Here is a 10,741-nt window from a genome sequence, read left to right on the forward strand (position 1 = left end):
AGACCGGGTAATTTGATTGGCCTGCGAGGACCCCCATCACCACGTGATATAACAATTCGTTACACTGCACCTTTTGGTCAGTCAGGTTTCGCTTCCACCGGGGCACGTCCCCCAACGACGGGTCGTCCCGCTCCTGCGGTACCTCCTCCCGTCCGTCCGTTGCATGGATCGCCTGGTTCCGTTCCAATCCCCGCTCTGCCGAGTTTCATCCCGACCGTCCCATGCCCGATCATTCCTTTCCAATCGAAGAAGGGAAACGTGGTCTCCCTCGGCGAAGAGATCACTCCATTGAAAAACTCTGGCACTGGTCCTGAATATCCTGTATCGACTCATCCCTTCAATCCACCTTACAAGCTCAACGGTGATCCCATTGAGATCTTTATCGAATCTCTTTCTGATGCTAAGCGTTTGGCTTTGTTGAGATTTCTAATTGTTAAAAGCAAAAATTTCACACCGAGTACCAACCGATGGCAGAGATGTCCGGATCGCTACGGAACGGAAACTCCCGCTTGGAATGAGGTCCAACGAGGCTATTGGGACTTTGACGATCTGATATCTAAGGTGTTCACTCCTGCTCAGTCCTCAGTCCTTAATCAAGCGCTTCTTTCATTGAGAAAAGATGCCAACCAGATGGACCAACTTGATCATTGTTTGGGAATGTTAACGGACGCAGTCAGGAAGACTGAGGATCTACACCTACAACTTCGACAAGTAGCAGAACTCGAGGTAGGAAGACAAATCTATTCAGCACTTCAAAATTGGAAGATGCAAAATTATCCCAGTGCCTTCCTCACTGTCCTATCTCCTGTCTTTCCCGCTATCCCATCTTTCTCATTTTCCTCACTGTCTTATTTTCCTTCTCAGACGGGGTTTCCATTTGGCTCTACTGATGGTCCATTTGCTCCTCGTGATTATCTTTATTTCCATACTTGGGACATGCAGAATGTGAAATCCATCATTGTTCGTCCAATTCCGATCTCATTACGTTTGAAAGCAGGACTCTCATTTTTACAACCACGTTTTGTCCGTCCGCCAAGATCGTCCGAATCTCTTCCAATGAGTCGCAGATTAACGAATGACTTGCTTTTCATCATCTCTGATATTTTCGGTGAAAATTGGAGTGCGATTCAAGTTCTCATTGAAACCGCTCTCTCTTCATTCATCGCTCTTTTCATTTTGTTCTCCACTCCGTTTTCGTATCTCGGCACGCGTCTCATCGTTGGAATTTTGTGGTGTTTCCATATTTCTTTGATCAAGGAACGTCAATACGTCGCTCTCGAGAACGCTTGCGAAGACATCAACCGGCTGACCGGCCGCCTCGGGGTGAGTCCTTTGATTTTACATAGAGTGGAGTCTCAGCCGTCTCAGTGTGTCCCGAAGGAGATAATAATTGGCATTTATTACTTAACAATCGAATTTCTATTCCTTCCTCAGGTCGCATTCCATGCACACGAAATTGGTTTGTCATACGGTATCCGAATCGAGTTTCGGCACCATAAAGACGTCGTCAAGTATGTCAGGGAGAGAGAAGCAAGTTAGACGATACTCAAGATAATGAGAGTTCAAAACATCGATTAAGGCGTATTCGTTTACATGCATCATGTGTGTTCGTCTATATTCATGATTTTTGTATTCAGGACGAAGGACTTGTTCCTCAGATGGGGACAGAAGGCGCTCCGGGAATTCGAAGAAATGCACTCTCATCATCTACGGCTTCCTTTTCCTGAATCTTTTGTGCCGATTCCCTTGTTCCGACACGAACCTGCACGAGAAAGGAGAGGGTGGCCATCGGTTGGAGGACAGCAGGACGATCCGGGATATATGGCTCTCGTGTGGCGCGATTGGTACGCAAATTCTGATAATCTCAACAAGCAAAAAGAAGTTCCATCTGGGATCTGTTTTGGGGACACAGCATTTGGAACAGAAGACAAGAGCGATGGGGGAATCGGGGACCGAAGAGGAGCAGGAGAGTCTTTTGAAAGAAGGACGAGACAAGAAAGGGATTCTGGCGCGAATACGAAATTTCTTTTTCCACGATGATGATGATGAGCAAACTGAAGAGTCCCGACGTCCGAGCATCACGACACTAGCGACTGAAGTCTACCGAACCGCATTGGATGAGCTTGTCGAAAGGGAACGATACAATTTGCGACGGAATGCAGGCCTTGACTCCTTGATGTCACTCGTATTTGGACGTTCCCGGAACACTCGCGAACAAGAATCAGAACGACAGAAGCCGGAACGACAGCAGCAGCATCCCCTTTACAGAAAAAGAAAGTTTTCAACTCAGAAATCTGCAGAGGATGTCAGACGACATCGACTCTTCAGGGAAGCTCTCCGATGGGACAGACACGTTCCTGCCGTTCCGGGACAGTACCAATCCCGGGACACAAATCTACCGGCAGACTTTCAGTGGATGCTTGCAAAGCCTTCCTCAAGATCTCTCCAGCGTAACAATTACTTCTTCTATAAGAACGTCATGCCGCATCGATATCCACTCGAGACACAAAGAATGCCACGGCAATTCGCGACGGATTATTATCGTCTTTGGGACAGAATCGCGAAGTCGTCAAATCGCGTTGGACGTACCACGACCTCATGTAAATGGATGTACGACCGAACAGATCAGGATACAAGATGGTTACTCCAGTCTGCCTTGGAGCGACACGTTGCCGGAATGACTTATCGCTCGAATGTAGAACCAATCAACAAAGTTCAATTTGATATTCATACGCGATCCTTAGAAGCTGCAAGATATCTCAATGTCCCAAAACGCAAGGGAAAATGCATTCAGTATATGGACGTCGGAGTGACAGATTTCTTCTATGGCGTGATTCCTAAATTGCAAGATCAAATCGAAGCCCTTGGAGAGTCCCATGAGTGGAATTGGCTGTTCGGACGTGATTTTTCAGTTCAAGGGACATCCGAAACGCGACGACAAAGATTCCAAGAAGCGCGATTGCTGCAACGAGGCGACTCAGAAGACAATTTATCTGATCTGCCTCTCGGTGAATTCATTCATCCCGGGCTTCCACGATCGAGAAGTGATGGGAGTATCGCGGCTACAGCAAGATCCGAGGGGGGATCAACAGTGCACAGAAGTCGTAGTGCCTCAACTTTGTCCCAAGGATGGGATCCCGAAGTATCGCTTGGAGAGGAAGGAAGGCTGCTTTGGGAGATCGATCGGTTTCCTTCGTTTCCTGAATTGCCAACTCCATTCGCACTTCCGACGGCAATTCACAGATCCTTCGATCGCGATGCAAGACCGACAATTGAAATAGAAAACAATCGGGATGGATGGTTCAGAAATAGACTTGGGATTCGAGAAGATGTGTCGGAAGAGCATACCGCAACAATTCTTCAACTAAAACGCTTATTAAATGAAGTGACATCTGAAATGGAATGAGTGTCAGACTTGTTGGTGTGTCTGATATCAACATTCATAAAATCTGAAATATCAACAGTATCAGAAGCGTCGTGCTCTGAATGGCTGAATTCGACGTCTGCCAATCAAGGAGCGTGGGACTGATTCTTCTTTCTTTTCTTCTTTCTTTTCTTCTTGTCCAACGACAGAAGGTGGCTTGCTTGGCGTCGCAGCTCTTGTCGGAACTTTTCGCTTTGCAGTGCTGCGTGATAAGGGCCTTGTTGGGGCAGCACGGGATGGTCGGAGTGCACTGAAAGGTTTTCGCGTTGCCATTCGAGGAGGCGCTTCCAGGGGAATTGCTGAATGTCAATAATCAATATTTATCAAGAGGCAACTGATCTTACGTTCTGGAAGCGCGGCCGCGATACGATCAGGAGGTGCGCTAGTCCGCCGCGATTGAGTGCCTGCTGTGGTATCGATGGCAGAGGATCCGCTTGGACGACGGCTCCCTGAGAGTTCCAGTTCTGCTGCTCGTCGTTCCGCTTCCTCTTTTTCTCTTAAGAGTTTATCTCTCTCGGCCTCCAACTGAATGTCATGAAAACGCCATCCGATAGAAACAAAGGCTCCTCTTCATAAATATTGAATGGACTTACCGCTATCAGTTTCGATTTCATTGCTGAACACCGACTTTCAGCTTCTTCATATGCATTATAAGAATCTTGAAACTTTTTCTGCAACAACAAAAAACAAAACTTCAACGAAGTTATTTTTGACTATTTTTTACCGTCAGAACTGTTCTCTCGCTCCTCAATTCAGCGGATACAAGCTTTTTCTCCTTCTGCGATGTTTCAAAGGCAGATTGCATCGTCTTGAGCTCGAGTGATACTTGGGAATTGACTTTGCGCAAATCTTCTTCCAAGGCCCTTGCTTCCTCCAACTGCAATCTACTCTCCGTTGCTAGATAGCGACTGAACATCACTTCACGTAGCAGCCTCTTCAAATTCTAAAAAACAAGAACTGTGCAAGAAATTGTGTCGAAGAGAACTCCCTTGTAAATGCAAAGTATGATAGGAGAGCATATTGTGTTCGGGAGATACAAACCGGCGTCTGCGGCTTACAGCATTCCACTTTAACTCCTTGAGATCATCAGGAATGATTGAAGGGTCAAATGTGAGTAAGCGGTTCTTTAATTCGTCGAGCTCCACTTGAATTTCATCGCGATTTTTTTCCAAAGTATCGAAATCACCTGAACAAACACGAAAGATCTCTCCAAGTATTTCAATACAAGATCAAATTCACCTACTTCTCAACAATTTAAGCTCCGTTGTTCTCTCTACTAATTCGCTAGAGACATTTTCTAGCTGGCTGATAAGCTTTGCAAAAGTATCACTTTCAGTCGGATTTGTCCCTCGGAATAATTTCATAGCGGTAGTACCGCAGCTCGTCCAAGAGGCGGGTGCAATGTTCAACTAATTCCAGCTTTTCGCTCTAAGAAATCAAACATAAATCTTGAACACATCGGCTAAGAATCTCTTTAATCGATGCTCTTATACTTACTAAGAGGGATTTGACCTTCTTTTGCAATTCAGATACATCGACGGAGAATCGATCAGTGACGCCTCTAATCTTTGTTCTCGTTTCTTGTTGCTCATAAAGAAGTGCCAGAATGTGGTGCTCCCAAGGGCTCAGCAGAGCGAAAATCGAATCTACCTTCTTCTCCAGTTGAAACTTTTTCAGCGCCTCCTCCCGTTGAATTTCAGCAGTCGACTCATCGGCCTCGGTCGGAGATGCTTTGATGATGTGACGCTCAATAGCGGAACTGCATCAAGGTGAATTCAAAGCACTCGAACCGTAGGGACTCCTACCATAACAACCTCGACACCATAACGTAGGCCATGGGCTGGACGCGTTTCAAATAAACCAGGACTTGCTCTCTCGACTCTAAACTCTTTCGAGGAACAGGAATTCCTAATCGCGAGCTCAATGAAGGGGCCTCTCCACTACGACCTGCATCCGTTGACGTAACGAGCACTGACAGCCCTAACTTGGTCAACAATGTTTGAAGATATTCAACTTGTGCGGAGGAGGAGTTGTTTTTTGCAACCAGTCTCGAGTTGTCATGCCGGAGTGCAATCAGCTTCCTAGAAGAAGGAAAGCGTTTTATTCCACTTTGCTTGCTGCTTTTGCTTACTTTCGAGTTTTTTCCAATTCTCGACTTTGAATTTCTTCTTCTGCAACTAAATCTTCAAGCCTTACGGTGTCGAAGCGCTGGAAATCGAGGCTTTCTCCGAAGTCACGTTTTTGCTTCACTTCGATTTCCGAATTTATTCTATTCTGAAACAAACAAAAACGGCCCAATTTTGAAGGCCGAATTCCAATCTTGTGGCTTTGTGGAATTTCGTACCATTTCTTCGATTTTCCTCAAATAATCTAACGCTCCAGCGATTGATTTGATTTTTTCCGTATCCGCCTCTCCAGTATGAATCGGTAGAGCGTGGTAGAGTTTCCCGCGCCGTCTTGGCGACAGTGTTTGGAGGCGTTCAAATCGACTTCAAAAGAAGCATCAAAATCAATTTCAAATGCCAGGACTCACTCTTGGATTCCAGCGAGTGTCACACTCCTCCCAAATTCAGAAACTTCGCCTTGCTGCTCCATCGATTTGGATCGAGTAAAGCGCGTTTGCATGATAATCTTCGACAAAGCATCGACCTTTTTCTGAAGTTCACCCTGCAAAAAATCGTCAGCGACCATCTCTTCTGAACAGTCCTCACTTTCAACTTATCGATTGCAGCATTCGAAGCTGGTTTCTCAACAACTTTGACTCTCCCTTGGGGAGTGCCGGAAATCTGTGCTTGGATTTCTGGTGCTATTTGAACTCCTGTCATTTCCTGGATGGCTTGCAGTTGAGCTTGTAGTCTGAAAACCGCACGAGTTTCGGAGTTTTCGAGCAAAAGCCTTACATTCGGATTTGTTCTTTTTGCTGCATTATTAGCGACTGTTCAGCAGACACAAAGTTTTGAGCGATTTTCTTCTTGATTTGTTTCGCCTTCAATGCAAATCTACGAGGAATGAATGAGACGAAATCAGGCCCCTATTATTTTGAGACTGCCATCCAAGATGCAGAAGTTGTCAAATTAAAAAATCTTCATTGTAATAAGCCTAAAAGCTCGTACCTCAATGTTGACATTGAAATTTCCAAAGCTTGCGTCGAAGGGTGCACAGCGACGAGCAATGAAGCACGACTATTTCCTCCCAGTGATTTTTGCAACAAGCGGGTCAATTTCGAGTCCCTCCACGGAATATGCATCATTTCTTTTTTCGCTTTATCAAGTGCAGCACCGCCACCCTTCTTCATTGCCTCTGCTTTTTTGGAAAGTTTTGCAATTACTTCAGATAAAAGAAAAAGCGATTTATTGATCGCTTGCCCCTCAGCTTGGCGTTCCTAATATAAAAAACGCTTGGAAGTTCTAACCTTCGAAATCACATACTTTCGCCCCTTCCACGCCTTCAGAAGCCGTTGCCCTTTCATTCCCCGCGAGATCGACCAGCTTGAGCTCCCCTCGCTTTGTAATAACACTCCCATCTGCATACGTTTGGGAACATTCCATGCTAGTCCCGAAGACTGTGTGACTCCGGCTGGACGTCTCATTGAAATTCGTACGGGCGAAATGTCGTTTCATTTCCGCCCTGCGACAAAGTTCTCATTCATCAGGATTGTCGACAATCCCGTACCTTTGAAGCAATTCCATCACGTCCTTCACCGACGCAACATCCTTCTCAGCTAATCCAACAACATAAAATCCTCCTTTTGGATCTTCTTTCACATCGAGATTCTCTAATGGTTGAGTCTCCCCTTTGGGGTCCATCTTGAAACAAATCGTTCACTCGTTCTAGATAAATCTCGACATAGGAAACTCGAAGAAGATAACTCTGTAAACGATCCCACTTAACCAAGAGTCGATCCAGTTGATTCCCACCTGTTCAACAATTTCTTCAGCCCTGAAAAGTATCCATCATATAATTGTTGTAGATGACAAATATTAGAGAAGTCAACTCACTCTGGGTTTTCAGTCCCATCTTCCATTATGTCGAAAAGATCCGCTACAGAACGAGGAAGAATCCCAGGATCGCTTGATGTTCCCATAATGCTGCGAGGAGGATGATATCGATAGACAGCGAGTATTAAAGAGAGAAGAAACGTTGAAATGGGAGAGCCTCTAGAATCTACTACTTAGTGCTCCAGTTAACTTGTTGACAATAAGATCATCATAATCCTAGCATCACTTGTCAGTATCACTGAGTCTAATCGTTACCTGTGTGTCTTGCCGCAGCCAGTCTGTCCATATGCCATATAACAACCATTTATACCAACTGAAGTGTCTTTGACGATGTCTCTTGCAGTTTTATCATACACAATTTCATTCCCACCTAATCGTAAAATGAGGAAAGTGTGGATCCTAACATCCTTACATGATTCATCGAAACACATATCAAACGCATACGCCCGCTTAATATTGACTCCAGAGGGTTGCGGCATATCCAGAGTTAAGGTTCCATTGTTTTGGAGCTTCCACGCCCTCACATGGCCAGCATCAATCTGTAAACATGCACATAATGGTATTGCATTATTGTGCGAATGGATTACTTCTTTTTGAAACAACGGCCGTTGCCGTATACAAACTCGAATCGCTTCCTCTGGAAAGAGAGTGATTGATCAACAATTACACTGAGTTTGATTGATCAGAACAGAAGGACTCATGGAAGAGAATAGAACATGTGGCGCCACAGTATCGACTTACCCATTGCTTGTTGATGATCAAATGCACCCAATCATAGAACAGTCTACGCCCTTCATATTTATTGTATGGGGCGGCAGTCAAGATGGACGTGCTTCACCTTTTAAAATTGACGTATTTGTTCTGTGGCGGCTGACGGGTTCTTTACAATCCCGGTTGTCATGGAGAGAAATGAAGAACCTGAATCGAAAACACCGATAGGTGAAGAGGAAGAAGAGGAAGAAGAGGTGGAAGAGGTTAAAAAGGTTGTAAAGCCCATGGGTTATACAGATGATGAGAGTGATACAGACTATTTATTGCCTGATGACGAACAAGAAGCTGGAGTTCCTGAAGTGAAACAAACACGAAGACCGTCAGAGGAACGTGGTGGTGGTGGTGGTGGTCATTTCAGAGTCCTCGTTGACTTTGATGAGATGCGAGATGGGAAAGATAAACCCAAAGAGAAAAACCTTGTAAAGCCAAAAGTATTAGCGAAACCTCCGATTCGTCAATGATTCAATTAATCAAGAGAGATGACTCCTTTTATGACGATAGTAAATATCGTTCTCTAGTGTATATGACATCACTCCAAATATGTCGTTAATGAGCTGGTTGGGAAATGATGCAATCGAAACTTGCAATCGCAATTATGACAACTGAAGACAGACATGAATTATTGATCAGTGTGTGATGAGTTTGAGTTGTTGTAATCTATACATCCGCTTGCTCCAAACCCTCTAGAGTTACTTGCCATCAAGCGAATCAACAACAAAGGTAAAGAGTGCAAAAGATCTAAAAGTCTTGGAATTATTGATAGTTAAGAGACTCAAGAGTGTTTATGTCAAGACGGAAGGCGGGAGTCGATTGGAAAGTCTTCATTGCCAAGTTTAAAAATGTTTTCTGTCACGGCCACTGTCTTTCAAAGGGTGACGAAATAACCTAAACGTTACCAGTTCCTCAATGGTTCAACACCAATTAAATCTCCTGTTATTAAACATCTATACTGGCCTAATGTCCCTGCAGGTATAGATACCGACCACATTTGCCAGAGTGTTTAAAATGTTTACAGGAACGTCAAAGCCACTGCTGCCGCCTTGGAAAGTATTGAATTTTTCTTCCGCTAGTCTTACTCCAGATGTTCGCAGTGTCATTGCTTCAACCTCCGTCACCATTCATAAAAATTGATCGGCCGTGGAATGGCGAAAAGGAATCCAACAGGAGGTGATTGCTTCTTTATCGCATCGCCCGGAGTTTATGGATTTGAGCGCTTCAGATGCTTTGATCACGCGTAGCAGCAAGCCACTTTTCAGAAATGGTGATCGATCGAGTTTGACATTGTCTCAATCATCGAGCTCAAACAGAAACTATCGGAGTCCGATCGGGAGCAAATATGTTATAGGAATCAGCGAATTGCTCTCTTTCAATTTCATAGGAAGGTTGTTGTCGGGTTTATGACGGATGGCGTCAATTTGATAACAATTGTAACATGTCCAGTTAAAAAACGGCACTACCAGCGACAATCTTCGTTTCGTCAAACTCTTTCGAATTCGATTCCCGCCATAACACACATTGTCACCACTTGTGATCAAAATCAGTTTGGCTGGAAGGAATACCCACTTGAGAGGGCTAGTGATATTTGGTTCGTTGACGTTTTAGCATACTTCAACAATCATTTCGCACTACAAGTAAAAGCTGCATTCCCGGGACGATACGTTGAAGATGATCGAGAAAAGACTTTTTTTTTGAAATCTGGGGGCGACCCAATAGAAGTCAAATACTATAAAGAGTCTGAAGGGCGAGAGAATGTGAGATTACGGGTTTTGGTACTTCGCATGATTCTCTCTTTCAGAAGCCTACGGGAGAAATAGAGATGCTTTGTTCAGAGCAGAGAGGATTATTCGCCGGGTTATTGCTTTCTCCAGTCGGAGAGGTCGTTCTTTGGAGTAACTTGGACCCCGAATCCAAAAAAATCGGTGCAAGGAACTGTATCATCCAGCTGCGCGAAGGTAAGATGGTGCAGCCTCTGGCCCTCATTCATGGGTCGTCACTTCCTTACAGGCCACTCTATGGGGTTCCTCCATACAGATTGCCGGCCCCCGAATTTCCTTCAAGTTAACGGGAATATTCAAATAATCGACTTTGACAACGTTGTAGTGCCTCCACGTCGTTGTGGACTGGTATCATCTTCTGACCAAGCACTCTACAAGTTGAAAGAGCTAACGAACACGCCAATGGCTGGTGATGGTTATGTTCAATGCGACATCGTTGATTTCAGAGAGCGCGATTGCCAAGCTATCAGCATTGCACATCAACGCGCAGTAACGGACAGAATAAAATACATTTACACTCCTGTGGACGATGAACTCAGTGTTTTCAAATGTTTTGAGTATCTTGGGAGCGCCTATGAGACCAGCATGGAGGAGGACAGCGACGAAGTGGATGGAGAAGAAGCATTAATGGAGTATCTCTTAAGTAAATGCAATATACCAGCGATAACAGCCATAATTGAAAAACGGCAACGGAAGGAAGATTTAACAAATGAGAGTCTGTACTATTGGAGAGCCTTGAATTTCATCTCTATTCGGAGTGGTTGCGACATATT

The 10,741-nt window shown here is 44.7% G+C and overlaps 1 protein-coding gene across 1 annotated transcript; it reads right to left on the minus strand.

The window, feature by feature from the left end:
• Window positions 1–5,551: 5,551 nt before the first annotated feature.
• LOC129618196 (kinesin-like protein KIF3C) lies at window positions 5,552–8,167 on the minus strand. Its single transcript, XM_055533009.1, is given in 12 exon segments — window positions 5,552–5,698; window positions 6,136–6,280; window positions 6,325–6,423; window positions 6,538–6,806; window positions 6,853–7,000; window positions 7,097–7,206; window positions 7,208–7,292; window positions 7,351–7,512; window positions 7,678–7,792; window positions 7,835–7,961; window positions 8,010–8,059; window positions 8,164–8,167. Coding segments are annotated over 12 exon segments (1,461 nt in total).
• Between the last annotated feature and the right edge of the window lie 2,574 nt (window positions 8,168–10,741).

Source organism: Condylostylus longicornis, unplaced genomic scaffold, assembly GCF_029603195.1.
Source record: "Condylostylus longicornis isolate FDR11 unplaced genomic scaffold, ASM2960319v2 ptg000758l, whole genome shotgun sequence".
Lineage (NCBI taxonomy): Eukaryota > Metazoa > Arthropoda > Insecta > Diptera > Dolichopodidae > Condylostylus > Condylostylus longicornis.